The sequence below is a fragment of the Otolemur garnettii genome, unplaced genomic scaffold (genome assembly GCF_000181295.1).
Source record: "Otolemur garnettii isolate 467f Iridium unplaced genomic scaffold, OtoGar3 scaffold00056, whole genome shotgun sequence".
Lineage (NCBI taxonomy): Eukaryota > Metazoa > Chordata > Mammalia > Primates > Galagidae > Otolemur > Otolemur garnettii.
In genome coordinates this window covers 6,951,682-6,967,387 of record NW_003852451.1, presented here as the reverse complement: position 1 = coordinate 6,967,387, position 15,706 = coordinate 6,951,682, and the positions used below count along the sequence as shown (strand labels likewise).

General features: G+C 42.8%; 1 protein-coding gene across 1 annotated transcript in view; it reads right to left on the bottom strand.

The window, feature by feature from the left end:
• The window catches only part of LOC105887235 (apolipoprotein(a)-like), a 30,924-nt gene extending 25,237 nt beyond the window's left edge, over positions 1–5,687 (bottom strand). Inside the window, exons 1-2 of the mRNA XM_023514640.1 lie at positions 5,639–5,687; positions 343–502 (exon numbers count right to left, since the gene is read on the bottom strand). Of these exons, the coding sequence (XP_023370408.1) occupies positions 343–502; positions 5,639–5,687 (209 nt within the window). The remainder of the gene's footprint in view (positions 1–342; positions 503–5,638) is intronic.
• Between the last annotated feature and the right edge of the window lie 10,019 nt (positions 5,688–15,706).

Genomic DNA, 15,706 nt, shown 5'->3' with positions numbered 1-15,706 from the left:
TGAATTGCATGGTTCAAAGATCGCATGGTTCTGTAGGGGGGCCGTGGCCTGGGACGGGTCCTAAGTGTTGGTTCATTTGTTCTTCTGACCTTTCCATTCCCGTACCCTGGTCACCTCCATCCATGTGTATCATGTGTTTCTACAACACGACTCAGGCATGACAGCCAGTATCTGAGGTGACCTCTCTCAGATTGTTGGCTCAAAGTCTATGTTCCTGCACATTCTGCCTCACACTCTGGACCACGTGAATTCTGGTTATTAGCAGTGAACTTGAAACAGACCTCTGGAAATAGTAATTTCAGTTAGCTGTTACTTCTCTTGTTGAGAAAATCAAATACATACCCCTTTGGGTAGTTGGCTGGGGTCCTCGAGTGCTGATGTGGTGTCATAGACAGCCATGATTGACATTTTCTTCCTGTCACAGTGGTTGATGCTGTACCTCGGTAACACTGTCCATCACCCTGGTAACAATCCTGGACCACATGGTTCTGTTCAGTTGGTACTAAAAGTAAATCCAGTGTAATTAAAGTAAATGATTAGTGGAACTGTGAAAATTTGAAGTAATTCATAACAAATTTAGTACATAATTGTCTGGACAGTATCGTTGTTTATAGACACTTTCGCCCAGGGAGATTTATAGGCCCCTTCAACAGAAAAAGTATAGTTATTTTGCATTCCTCAACCTTAATCACTCAATTTTCTTAGATATACTCTATTTAAAATCAGGGAGGATACAAATAAGCCAGACAGTATGGCTATCACTGGGTTCACACTAAATCCTCTGCACATTTTCCTATATTCCTTGTTCAGGCAATGCCAATACAGTGAGCTTCTGGGTGGATAGGGCAGGAAATCATTGTATGACTAGTCTACAGGCCAAAATCCACAGTTTCTCTGATGGGGCTAGCGTCAAACACTATCTTTGCTGGAGGAGTAACAAGGATCCCTCTGGCACCCAGGACACTGCAATGGCACCAAGCTCAAGTTGACTTCTCTTCCACTCAAGACAGAGCCCAGAGTCAGTGACCTAGATGGGGACCACCAAGAAATCAGGCCTTCCACAGCCCAGCTTGGCACAGTGTGTCTTGGACTCTAGGTGGACCAGGGAGACAGAGCACTTGCCCAGTTCACCAAACACTGAGCAATGCAGGACAACCAACAGCAGTCTACTCATGGGGGCCCTTGAAATGGAGGAACATCCCCTCTGGGGTGCAGGTCCTCAGTGAAGGCTCCGATATGAGTGTGGTTTAGCAACACAGAGAAAGGTCTTCAATACCCCTGAGGCCCCTCTCAGTACCAGGTCCCAGCAGCCTATCCTGGGAACAGAAAGCTTGTGCTGCACATCCTGTCCAAGGAATCCCACTCATTTCAGCTGTTGGGTACATGGACTCAGTGAACCACATTACCTATGGGCAAAAGCAGAGGCGGGCCCACATCCAACAAGGAAGAATACCTACTGCAGTCTAGCCTAACATGCTGGTCCCATGTAGAGCATTGGATTAAAACATTACAGCACACCCCAAAACAGCCAAAATGATATTCCCTATCGGCTAATCAAGACACCTGTCTCGGAGATGACTAGATCTAGGAAGTCCAAATTGGGTTTATAAGGTTATCGTGAGTGAAGGGTTATGAAATCATCTGGGAAAGTACACAGCATGCGTGAAACAATGGAGAGGTTCAGCAAAGACATGGAAACTCCCTGAAAGCGTAAAATGAAATGGTAGAAACCATAAAATGCAATGGTAGAAACCAAACTCATGAGGTCAGAGGTGAGAATTCTCTCAATGTGCTCTTCAGGGGACTACACACCACTGAGGAAATCATCTTTGAACCTGAAGATGAGCGAAGAGAAATACTCCTAACTGGCACACATGCAAAGAAACAAGTGAAAAAACAGTGACAGAGAAAACAAACAGAAGAACAATCCATCGAGAGTTAGGAAATAACATGCCGCAGCCTAACAACTGGGCACTTAGCATGCAAAAGAGAGAAGTTGAAAAGAAATATTTCAACAGATGCTGCCTCAGTCTTCTGACAGAACACTGATCATCAAGGCTCCACCTGTTCAACACGCTTGAAAAGCCACGCACACTGAGAAGAGGAAGGAAAGACACAACACCTCGAGGAGATGCACAGTCCGAGTGCTAAAAACCTAGGATGAGAACAAGACTCATGGCAGCCTCTGTAAGAAAATATGGAGTCCTCAGGACAAAGATAAGACTCTAAGTCAGAAACAGAAGGTAATGTAGTATCATCTTTACGGTGGTCAAATAAATCCTCACCTTTATGTCTGTATGTGGCAAAATTATCTTTTAAGATTGAACCCATAATAAGTATTTTTTTTCTCACACATTGAAGGTGAAACACATCAGCTACTGACTTGTGCCAAAAGAAATTTCAATTGTGAAGTGTTGTACAGAAGGAATATTTAATTGTGCCACGTTATCATGTCTCATAGGGTACAGTGGCTGAGGTCCACCTTCGGACCTGATGTCCCAAAGAAATAACCCAAAAGATTATCATTGCTTTTTTATTTCTAATGTAATATTTTGTCCCTAATTGTTTTTTTTCTTATTCACCTCTAGGACTCCTTTATCCATCAGTTGGGCTTAATGTGTTTAATATTATTTGGTGGAAAGAAATATTAGAGAAATCTTCTAGTGGAAAAACGTATTTTTCATTATAGAAAAATATAGTTGATATTCTTACCAAGGCAAAAGTATTTTATTAATAATGTAGGATTTTTAATGATTGTAATGTGTACGTGTAGGTGGCCTAGTGTGTAAGAGACAAGAGTTCATATCTGTGAAATGCAAGCTGTCTGTCCTCTTTGCACTGAGTACGGCTATAGCGGAAACTCTCTCCACTCCCCAGTCACTGCAGCACAGTAAAAGATGAAAGTCACTTCCGTGCAAAACCAGGGTAAATAACGTTTCTTTCAAAAATTGCTGATATGAGAATCCCTGCCACACCCCCCTTTGGGGTAAGATGAGTGTTCATTCTGTCATGGAGAAATTTGTTCTCACCCTTGGGTGTAGCCCACTGAGTGAGTTCATACTGTTCCAAATCCAGTTTCCATGGGCTGAGCTAGCATATTCATGCCCCCCCGCCTCAATGCATACACCGATTTCCCACAAAAATGTCTTTGCTTAATCTTCTCCTGCTCTGTATCCTACCTGATATTTCTTTGAATAGCTTCCACCAAATTCAAATGTGTTTGACTCCCTGGTATAACTTATACAAATTTATTTGGAAATTTACAGGTTGAATTTCAAGTTTCTGTCCTTTATATGAAGAACCACTAGAATAATTTAGGATTCCATTTATATGAAATATCCAAAATAGGCAAATCTTTATTTTTTTATTTGTTTTTTATTAAATCATAGCTGTGTACAATGAGGCGTTTATGGAGTACAATGTGCTGGTTTTATATGCAATTTGAAATACAACAAACTGGTTAAATCTTTAAACACAGAAAGTAGATTAGTGGCTGCAGGAGCTGCAGATTGGACAAACAGTTAAGGAGATTAGAGTTTTATCTCAGGATAAGGAAAATGTTTTATAATTTATTGTAGTGATAGTTGTCCAACTCTGAATATATCAAAAGTGTGCCTTAAATGGGTGAATTGCACAGGTGAATTATATCTCAATAAAACTGTTTCATTTTGTTTTTTGAAAAATACTACTAAGACCTGTTTAGAATAGGTTGTTTTGTTTGTTTTTTTGTTTGTGTCTTTATTTTCCTGGAACAGGGTGTGTGTGAAAGCTAGACTGGCTTCCCAGACATCTCCTGTGGATTATGGCCCGGGGTCTCAGCCCCTGCACTGTGATCCAGGACTAACATAGCGAGGGGGGTTGGAATGTCCAGTACGACAGATGAGTAAATAGTCTGGGAAATATCTACATAGAGATCAACAGCTTAAAGACAGGATATAAATAAAACTAGAAAACAACTGATAACTACCCTACACATATCCTGTAGCTGTGACTATCTCTCCTCTGGGCTGTAACTTGCCCTCATTAAATCCAACACAAATATCCTTGGATCTGTATTTCAGTGCTCCTCTGTCCTTCAGCCTGACCACTTTCTTCCTTGAACAAAGCACTGCCTGTTTAATTGAAACATGAAAGTGTTACCTTCTCACTTTTTGCCTTGTGTATACATGCCCCCAAAGCCCCTCATAAAAAAGGCCTTAAATAACCAGATCAAGGCGGTGCCTATTAGCCTTAATAAGGGCTGAGACGGTGTTGTCACTCTTGGGTCAAAAAACGGTGTGTGTAAATTTTGTGGTGCCTTCTCTCCCTTTGTCTGCCAGAGCCAAGGCAGTGGGGTAAAGTCCTTGTACGGGGGACTCTGAGTCCGCTGTGCTGGGGCCCATTTCTTGAGTCACGACAATAGGGATCTGCTCAGTTGTGTGGGTTACATGCAGTGACACAGTCTCAGCTCTCTGCCTCCTCAACCTTCTACACTCTAGCAATCCTCCCACCTGAGCCTCCTGAATAGCAGAGACTGCAGGTATGTGCCACCACTCCCAGTTAATCTTTTCCATTTGTGTAAAGAGGTTTTCACAGTGTTTCCCATGCTGGTCTGAAGCCTTGGCCACAGCAGCCTTCCTGCCACACACTCCCAAAGTGCTGGCATTACTGGCTAGAGTGTCTTACCAAAGACTTAAGCAAAGTTGAAAAAGTGAGAAAAAACACTAAATTCCTTCTCTTAAATCCCAATTTCTTCACTGTCTTGATTTAGGAGTTTAGTCAATGGGCAAATGATAGGATTTTCCTAAGTCCAGGTTGTTTTATCTGTGCGATGAGGATTTGCATCCTGCCCTCACTACACCGCCAGCTACATTAGCAGTATTAGTAGAGGACATACTAACACACCCACACAGGGATGTGCCTGGTCCCCACACAAAATGCGTGGGTTGGACCAGGCACAATGGCAATTTGTTGACTTGCCATTCTGCACACCTCATTTGGCAGATTGATGCATGTGATTTCTCCAGGCCTGAGGAACAAATGACACCTACAGAAAGCCTTTCTGAAGCTCTAACAATAGAGAAATGCTGAGATCCTCTTCACAAACCTGTCAGGGAACAGGACATATCCATAGAAACATTTCCTTATGTCAATGAGGGAGTAAGGGCCCTAGGACACCTTAACAGAGATGATAGGAATTAATCAAACTGAGAAATAGGCAAAGAGATTAACCATCTTTAGGCATGTTTGATAGTTTTGTTTTTTTTTTTACTTTCGGATTAATATGGGGGTTCAGACAATTAAGGTTACATGGTTTGCATTTGTTAGGTAGAGCCCAAATTATAGCTACGCCCCTTACCAAGAGGGGTGCCATAGTTGTGTAGATAGTTTTGTTTTGTTTTTTTAACTAGCCATTTTGGGTCATTGAGCTTTGAAAAGTCACTCGTTTTCTCTACCTATTCAGCCCAGCACCCTGACAATATTCATAGGGAAATTAAATGTATTTCTTGAGTAATTTCTAAGTCTGAGGTTTTCAACTGGTTATGTCATGAATTAAAAGCTAAATTAAATGAATTACACATAAGGCCACAGCATGTGGACTTTTAATACATTGCTAGGAAACAAAATTATCAAAGTAAAAAAACCCATTAAGTCTTACCTGATTTCAGAACTAAAAGAAGTAGAAGAACCACTTCCTTCTGTTCCATGGTGGAACTGGACAGCAGTGTCCAGAAACAATGTGTCTTATAAACCCATGACTTTATTGACTTACATAAGAGTGAACACACCCACAAAAAACATAGTTCAATGAAGTCAATTGTTCTCTAGGAGGCCCACCCCACTGCACTCAGAAGGGATCAACACCTTAAACATTACCTGGATAAAGGGGCTTACAAAATGTTTCAGAGCGGGATCCCCAATAGATGCTAAGAAATGGTAGAAGTGTCTTTCCCCAGCCCACACAGCCACCCCACTATGACTCCCTTTCTCCAAATTCCTCCCCTTACACATTTAGTCTCTTTTGCTTCCCTGCTCTTCCATCCCTTTCTTGTGGATAAAATAAAGTCGCATAGTCTATACCACAGGGGGTACTGTGACTGTCCCTGTCGTGGGCTGAAGGCATGAGGCCTGTCCCGGGGATGTGTGGCTGACCAGGCAGACAGTTAACAGCCACAAATTCGGTGGCCTTTGATTACAAACTGAAGGCAGGCATCCCTGTTAACACCCCCACATTTTACTATACAGCATAGAAATTACTCTGTAAATGAAAACATCAAAATGTCTTTAGTCCCAGTAGACTCACGTATTTTCCATAATTATAAAGTATGTTATAAAATACCAGTCTTTCCCCCCAAATGAATTCACAGTGTATTATTGTATTTTCATTCTCATGAAAGAAACCCAATGACAGTGTAATTAAGTGGACAATGCTAGCCACTATTTTAATTGTTGCAATTGCACTTTTTTATGACTTAAAGCTAGAGTGACCAGGGAGTACGTGCTTTAAAACTCCTATTTTAACGTTCAAACATTTTTATGAGTAGTTAAATGGACCTCCCTATTTTAGATGTGAAGTAAGGGCAAGAAGGCATTCGTTACTCTTTCCTGGCTATGAAAGTCCTTCCAAAAATAAACCTGCAATATGTAGAGGTGGAAACCAAAGTGTCTTGGGCGGCACCTCCTACTGGATTTCCCAGAATTGGGGTATTGTGCTGAATTCTCAAGAACAGGTCATTCTGGGTAACAAGAAGGTTGCACCATGGATGGGGTAAGGTGCACCCTAACCACATTTCCTGATTTCTATTTCATCTTGCCTTTCATATCTCCTCAAACTTTCACCCCCTTCCTTTGTCCCACTCTCTCATCTAGTGGGCAGTGATGAAATGAACATGAGTGGAAGCAAGTTTGGTTTTTTCTTTTTTCTTAAAATAATGTAAAATGTTTTTTAGGGGACAAATATTGGTGGATTTGAGAAAGTATTTTGGGAAAAAACAGACTCTACTGGTAAAAAACATTTCTGGTATTTCTTTCTTTCTTTTTTTTTCTTAAAAGGTATTTATTTCATCTTTTAAAAAATGATATATCTTTGAACATAGAAGTCTGGGTGGACACGGTTTTGTGCACACAAAACAGTGCTGCCCCATCGTCTCCCAGCTCACATTATTTCCAGTGAGAAATCTGCTAGAATCTGTATCTTTGCCTCTCTCTACATAACATGTCTGTTTTCCTCTGGTTACTTCTAAGATATTCTCATTGTCACTGTTCCTATTTATTTCTATTTAAAATACTATTTTAGCACCTCCTCCTAAATAAGTCACCTCAGGAATGATTACATATGAAATTCTCTCTCTCTCTCCACATGATTTTTCCCTTTTCCTACTATTTTCAGTTTTCAGTTGGATGATTTTGAGATACACTTTGCCCCCATCCCCTAATATTTCTAAAATGCACGAGTGTACAAATGCAATTTTTTAAGTCATATTTCCCCCCCCAATGGCCTTCTGATTATAAGTCCTTCTTTACTGTTAAAATATATCAGCATGCTAAAAGCACAGATGAACACTAAGCACAGTTCCGTTCTGGTGCCACCTTCTGGAGCAGGTAAGGAGAAGAGCAAATAGGAACCCATTGCTCAGGTGCAACTGGGCTGCGAGCACAGAGACGTGAGTGGTGGCTCAGCCCTACACAGTTTGGCTTCATAGGCACAGGGCAGGCATAAAGAAGGGACTATTGTAAATTGTGCCTAAAAACCCCACACTGTGCTCTTAGAAGATTTTTGTCTATGGTTCTAGAGAAAACGAATTCTAAATAAATCATTTTGTACCAGAAGGAGTGGTGGGAACTGAGAAAAGAGATATATGAAAATCTATCATGTCTGTACCTAATAGCAGGTTGCACAACTTCTCAGATTTATGGAGTTTTTTTGAGACAGAGTCTCATTCAGTCACCCTGAGGTTGAGTGCCCTGGTGTCATAGCTCATAGCAACCTCAAATGCTTAGGCTCGAGCAATCTTTTTGTCTCAGTCTCCCAAGTAGCTGGGATAGCAGGTGCCTGCCACGGAACCCAGCTATTTATTATTTTTAGTAGAGACAGGGTCTTGCTTTGCTCAGGCTGGTCTCCAAATCCTGAGCTCAGGGGATCCTCCCACCTTGGCCTCCCAGAGGGCTAGGATTACAGGTGTGAGCACCATGCCCAGCCCTTTAGATTTGTGTTTTTAAATTAATTCACTTCATTGACTATTTATTGACCACTTATCATATACAAGATTGTCTTAGGTTCTCTTTGATAACAGTTGACCCTGAACAATGTGGGAGTTAGGAGTACTGACACCCCAGGCAGTCAAAAATCCACATTTAAATTTTGACTCCTCCAAAACTTAACCCCAATAGCCTCCTGTTGACTGGAAGCCTTATAGATAACATAGACAGTCAATATGTACATGCATGTGTCAGTGTGTGGTGGGAGGAGAGAGGGAGTTCTGTCTTATTCTTATCAAGACACTAATACCATCATTGGGCTGTTCTCATAACCTCGTGTAACTCTAATCACCTCCCAAAGACCCCAAATCCAAATACCATTATGTTGGGAGCTAGAGCTTCAACATATGAATTTGAGAGGAAGGGAATGCAAACCTACCAGTGCCTTAACACCAGAGCTGGGACTGCAACTTCACATTACTTCCCAGGCCAGGCAGGTAAAATGAATTCTTGATAAAAGAGTCAAACTCAATGTTTGAAACATAATCATCAGCACACACAATTCTGGAGGAAAGGCCATGGGAGGGTGCCACAAGAAGACAGACTGTTTAATAGCCAGGGAGAGGGTCCTCACCAGACACTGCACCTGCTGACACATTGGTCTGGGACTTTCAGCCTCTAGAACTGTGAACAGTAAATGCCTCTGGTCTAAGCCCTGGTCTGTGGTATTCTGTGATAGCAGCCCAAGCTAAGATACCTGGTTAGATCAGAGTAAGCAGAGGAGGGGCACTGGGGGATGGAGGAGAAACTAGATGGGGCCAGGTGACTGGAATAAGGTGACTGCCTTGCTCAAGATTGTGGGGTTTTACTCAAAGGCCACAATGAGCCACTGACAACAGGGTGTGACACAAACTTGATGAGACCCAGGCCCCTTAGGAAAGAAAACAATGTCGTATCTGGAGAAAAGGAGGCCTCCTTTCCTACGGCCATCTCACCTTCATGAAAGAAGAGTGTAATTCTTCCTGTTCTTTGTCTTGGGGTGCAGTAACCTGAACCCAACCATGCCCAAGTCCCCCAAGAGTGGCCAGAGTGGCAAAGAATCCACTGAGCTCACATTTCACTTGGGCACATGGTCCAGATGTTGTTTTGAAAGGACGTGCAGGCAACGGGAAGCTAACCTGGATGGTACTAGGAGGCTGTCAAGTTCTCTAGCCCTGTTTCTTCCAGTCCCCTTCCTTGTCACCCAAGGAGTGCTGGACTATTGCAAATATTGTTCAGTTTTATGTGGCTTACTTTCCAGTGCCAAGTTCCATAATATGAACTACTCAACTAGAGGGGCTAAAGGTTCATAGGAGAAGCCTTTCCTCCTCTCCAGACAATAATCAGCAGTACTTTCCATTCAAAGGCCTTGAGGCACTTCTTCCAACATTAGTTTGAGTCAAAGACTGAATAAAAGTTTTTCTAAATAGAAGAACTAGTGTCAGCTACCAATGGTTCCACAGATGGCTACAGACAACCTGGACCATCACGTGCCAAGGACCACTGAGTTCAGATGCTCTGGCCACCTGCTATGAACTGAACTTCTGATAAGTTAATAAGTGGAAAAGTAAAATTAGATAAAGTCATCATCACCTCAGGGGAAAAGTAAGCATTGGCAGCTAATCTAAACATACCCTGTTTATAAAATACTATCACTACCTAGGATTTATTGTAGGTTGTCCACTCTGTTTCAAATTCAAACAATGCTATAAATTATACATATCAAGCCACAATTGTCCGATCTTTGTCTGTTGCTATTATTAACACTTTATAGGTTAGGACATTGAAACTCACTTGCCCAAAATCATGTCTATGGAGATTGGAAGGGCCAAGTTCCAACCCAAATATCTAGGTCTCGAGTGATCACTTTTACTTGGGGAGAAGGAATAATAATAACAATTGCAGCATTGATTGGCTAATGGCTGTGTAGTAGGCACTGTATGCCAGGCTATGTACTTGGCAATTGTACTAAGCTCTTTACATAGGCTATTTCATTTGTTCCTCATCCTAACCTGATAAGGGTATCATTATCATATCTTATTACGATTCTAATAATAGCAGTAATCATGAAATCACTTGATTGATCAATGGCTATGTACTAGGCACTTGAACTAAGCCCTCACACAGCTTATTTCATTTACTCCTCTCCTGACCTGACATGGTCATCATTATAGTATCTTATTACCATTCTCCTCTTACTGATTGAATAATGAACAACTTGCCCAAAGTGACACAGCTAGTGACTGGGAGGGAGCTAGTGACTGGCAGAGCCAGGCCCTTTAGCCCCACGCCTTACTGGGGCAGGGGCCCTCCAGCCACCTGGGGGTCATCCTACAGTCATCAATGGCAGTTCCAGGAATAAGCATTTACTGAGCACTTAATGTATTCTCAGAACTCTGATCACCCTGGAATCCTGAGAAATGGGGCAAAGCCAAGAGTTGGTAGAAAGAGCAGGATTCAAAGCACAGTCCAGGCCCTGAAGTGTGCCCTGTGGGCCACCAGGGGGAGGGTCATGTACCCCTGAGCCACTGCCCAGGGACCATCTTTCTTGTGCTTTGTGGTTTACTGTATTGAGCTTAGCACTTAGTGGTGCAGAGTTTTGTTTGCTTTCTGTTTTTAGGGCAAATATCACCAAGCAGAAGTTGAACTCCAGGAGAATGTGGGCCGCAGACTATGTTTCCCCTTCCCGTCCCCACATGGGCACAGAGCATGCTGTCACTCTGGTTAAAAGCCTGTTACATTGAGTGCAACACTCCTGTTCTGTCTCTTTCATTATTTCCTGTTCACACCCGTAAGGGCTTTTGAGAGCATCAGCTGTAGATGCAAAGTCAAAAGTAGGAAAGGAATCAGCTCATCCAACATTGCTTTCTCCTAAAAAAGGTTCTTTGTAAGCCTTATTTTGCAGAGGCTGGCTCCTTTTGTGAGGTGGGTTAATCATAGGAGATAAAGTAGATCACGTTACAGCCTTAACGTGGACAGAGGGTGCCTCATCCAAGAGCTTGGATTTTCCCAGGACACTGAACTGAAACTGTCTCCCCTTGGGCGATATGAGCACCTGCAGCCCGCAGTCCTGATATTCAGTCCAGCCCTGAGAAGGACAGGTGGGGAAATGCCATTGCTAGACAGAAGAGCAGCTTTTTTTTTTTTTTAATTGTGGATTCTGCAAACATTTATTCTCAGCCTCACCTGTTTTATGCTTTCTTGAACCTAACTGGGCAACTTTTGAACAAAAGCATTTGTCAACACTGACAGACAGGGAATGGGAGACCACACACTTCTCCCCAACAAAGGCCGTGAAGCTGCCAGGTCACACCACCTGTCACATGTTTAATCACCTATCAGATAGGTCTATGTTCTTTTGAGCCTATGAAATACAGGCTGGAGAAGGTACAGGTGTGAGGAAGGGGGCCAAAAGGAAGGGAACAACTCAAGGGCAGCCAAGGGTGAGAGGTGGGGTGCACACGTGGTCAGGTCCCATGGATGGTCCATGCTTCTGAGACTGAGGGAGAGCTACTTGTGCACGCTGGAGACACCGGCCAGGGCAAAGCCTCAGGGACATGTGTATGGGTGAAAGGACCTCCCCCTACCCCTGCAGCTCTGCATGGCAGCCTGGGTCCCACCTGCCTGTGCAAGAAGGAAAACAGATAGGTACTAGGGCAGAAACGTACTAGATGTTCATGGAGGTCTGGAGAAAATTCTCAGTGCTTGATAGAAAGAAGTACAAAGTTTGTTCATAATGTCTTTTGATGCAAATTTTTTTTATTTTTTAATTATATTTAGATAATTATATAATATTTATTTTTATATTTAAATATTTATATTCTTTTGCCCAGACTTATTCAGGTACACATGACAAATATCGTATATATTTAAAGTGTACAATGTAACATTTTAATATACATCTACATTATACGCTTACCATAATTAATCTAATCAACATATCATTACCTCAAGTAATAATTTTGTATATGTGATAAGAATGCTTAAGATCTAGTCTCTTGGCTCGGCGCTTGTGGCTCAAGTGGCTAAGGCGCCAGCCACATACACCTAAGGTGGTGAGTTTGAATCCAGCCCAGACCCGCCAAACAACAACGACTGCAACCAAAAAATAGCTGGGCATTGTGGTGGGCGCCTGTGGTCCCAGCTACTTGGGAGGCAGAGGCAGGAGACTCGCTTGAACCCAGGAGTTGGAGGTTGTTGTGAGCTGTGAAGACACGGCACTCTACCCAGAGGGACAGCTTGAAGCTCTGTCTCAAAAAAAAAAAAAAAAGATCTAGTCTCTTAACAAAGTACATAATACAGTTTTGTTCTGTTTTTGAGACAGAGTCTCAATTTGTCACCCTCAGTAGAGTGCGATGGCATCACAGCTCACAGCAACCTCAAACTCCTGGGCCCAAGTGATTCTCTTCCCTCAGCCTCCCAAGTAACTGGGACTACAGGTGCCTGTCACAGTGCCCGGCTATTTTTAGAGAGGAGGTCTCGCTCTGGCTCAGGCTGGTCTCAAACCTATGAGCTCAGACCATCCACCCGCCTCAGCCTCCCAAGTGCTGGGATCACAGGAGTGGCCCCTACGCCGCCATAATGCAGTATCATTAACTATAGTGGCCAAGCGTGACCCCCGAGCCGGCCATAATGCAGTATCATTAGCGATAGTGGCCATTCTGCACGTCAGATCTCCACAGTTCATTCACCCCACAACACTGTGAATTTGTATCCTTTTACCAGCATCTCCCCTTCCCCCCAGTCCTGGCTGCCAGCCACCTTTCTGCTCTGCTTCTGAGATTCCGCGTCTAAGTGAGATCATACACTATTTGCCATCTGGGTCTCGATTTCTTCACTTAGTTGAGGCTCTTCAGTTCATCCACGTTGTCCCAAGTCAGGATTTCCTTCTTCTTTAAGCTTGGACAGTATTTCATTGTGTGTGTGTATCGCGTTTTTGTTATCTGTTCACCAACAGACCCTTGGCTCATTCTGTACCTTCACTGTTGTGAATGAAGCTGTAATGAACGTGAGAGCACGGACTCTTCTGAGACACCTCCTTCAGATGGGTACCAGAAGAGGATTCCTGGCCCATACGGCAGGTCTACTTTTAGTTTTGTAAGACATCTCCATACTGTTATCTATCAATGTACCTTCTAACATTCTTACCAATGGCTGACGTGTATTTGATAAGAGCCCTTTCTAACAGAGGTGAGGTCATTTCACGGTTTGGTTTTTCTCTGCAGTTTACTGATAATTAGTGACACTGAGCACCTTGCCATACGCCTCTTGGCCATTGTCTGTCTTCTTTTGAGAAATGTGTCCTCAGGTCCTTTGCCCACTTTTAATTAGGTTACCTCTTGGGCTTTTGTTTTTCTTCTGGTGTTGAATTGTTTGAATGTCTTACGCATTTTGTATATAAACCCCTTACCAGATGTAAAGCTTGCAAATATGTTCTTCCATTTTGTATGTTGTCTTTTCACTCTGTTGATTGTTTCCTTTGCTGGACAGAAGTTTGATGCAATCCCATTATTGCATCAAAATTATTTCCTCCAGCTCTGCTCCTCCCCCCTGCTCCCCCTCCCCCTCCTCCTTGTCCCCCTCCCCCTCCTCCTCGTCCTCTTCCTCCTTCTCTTCCTCCTCCTTCTTGAAGAGGGGCCCCCACTCTGGGCCCGTTTCCCCCCTTGGCTCCGTGAGGCCCTGACACTCCTTCCTCAGCCTGCTTGGTGGCTTCCCTCCCTCTATCCACTCGTCCCATGCAGACTTTCCATGGCCTCTGGCTGAGTCATCCTCCCCCTCTGTTCTCCACACTCACCTCCCGTAGGGCATCTCCACCACCTCGCAGCTCTAGTCCCCATGAAGAGTAGAGCAGTCATGGCTGCAGCAGCAAATGGACCCCAAATATGTAGTGACTCATCATATACTTGATATTTACATAGTAAAGCTGGGGGACATTTAATTGTTCTCAAGTAAGCAGCAAATCAGAACTTTCTCACTAACCGTCTCCCCAAACAGGCAGCTCTCTTAGCCCAGGCCATCTGTCTCTTTTCTTGCTTCTCTTTGTAGGCAGAATGTGATTTTATTTTCACTTCCTAGCTCTTCCTTCTTTTGGTGGAATAGACACTAGACTGTCCTGGACGTTTACTCAACTTCATCTCATGTAAGTCAGTATGCCAATTTTTCATAGAATAACCAACATGTGGAAAGATTAAAGTCACATAAAATGGAGCAAGGCCAGAATCCAAATAAAACATCTGTATATGAATTCTTTTTCCTAGTCACATTTTGCTGCATATAAAGATGCTTCCCATTCTTAGTGACTTCTTGGTGACACTTACTAGGGAAGGAACCGGGTATTTACATAGGCATCTAGGGGGTCTCCAGAAGTTTAAAACACAAGACAAAAGTGGAAGAACTCACAAAATCCACCGAATTCACTTTTTACTTATACTGACTTTTTAATCTCTTTGCTTTCTATTAAACAAATAAAACCTATCGCTTTCTGGGAAGCAGAATGAGTAGCTATGAATAAAAATGTGTAGTCAGAAAAATGGTTCTATTAACAGATTGAAAAATACTAAAAGATTAACTAGATTTGGTAGCACATTAGAACTATGTGACAAATTCTATGTTACTATATTAGTGGGTAGAAAATCTTAAACAAGAAGGAGCAATATGAGTTTGCTGTTTGCCGTGCCATATCGGTGAAATGCGACCTGTCTGTCCTCTTTGCACTGAGTACGACTATTGCAGAAAGTCTCTCCACTCCCCTGTTGCTGCAACACAGTGAAAGATGAAAGTCACTTCCATGGAAAACCAGGGTAAATATGTTCCTTTCAAAAACTGCTGATAAGAGAATCCTCACCACACCCCAGGTTGGGTAAGATGACTGTTCATTCTATGGAGAAATTTGTTCTAACCCTTGGGTGTAGCCCACTGAGTGAGTTCATATTGTTCCAGGTTCCAGTTCCCATGGGTTGAGCTAGACTATTCACGCCCCCCTGCCTCAACACACATGGCAATTTCCCACAGAAATGTCTTTGCTTAATCTCCTCCTGCTCTGTATTCTATCTTTCTTTGAATAGCTTCCACTAAATTCAAATGTGTTTCATTCTAAAGTATAACTTGTAATATTTTATCTAGTAATCTACAGATGGAATTTCAAGTATCCATACGTTGTTTATAGGAAGAACTATTAGAATAATTTAGGATTCCATTTATGTATCTATTTAGAGACAGAGTTTCGCTTCGTCACCCTTGCTAGAATGCTGTGGCATCATAGCTCATAGCAACCTCGAACTCTGGGCTCCAACAATCCTCTTCCCTCAGCTCCCCCGCCCCCCAAGCAGCGAGGACTACGGGCACCTGCTATAATGCCTAACTATTTTGTAGAAATGGGGTCTTGCTCTTGATCTTGGTCTTGAACTCCTGAGTTCAGGCAATCCACCCACCTCAGCCTCCCAGAGTGCTAGAATTATAGGCATGAGCCACTGCACCTGGCCTAGAATTC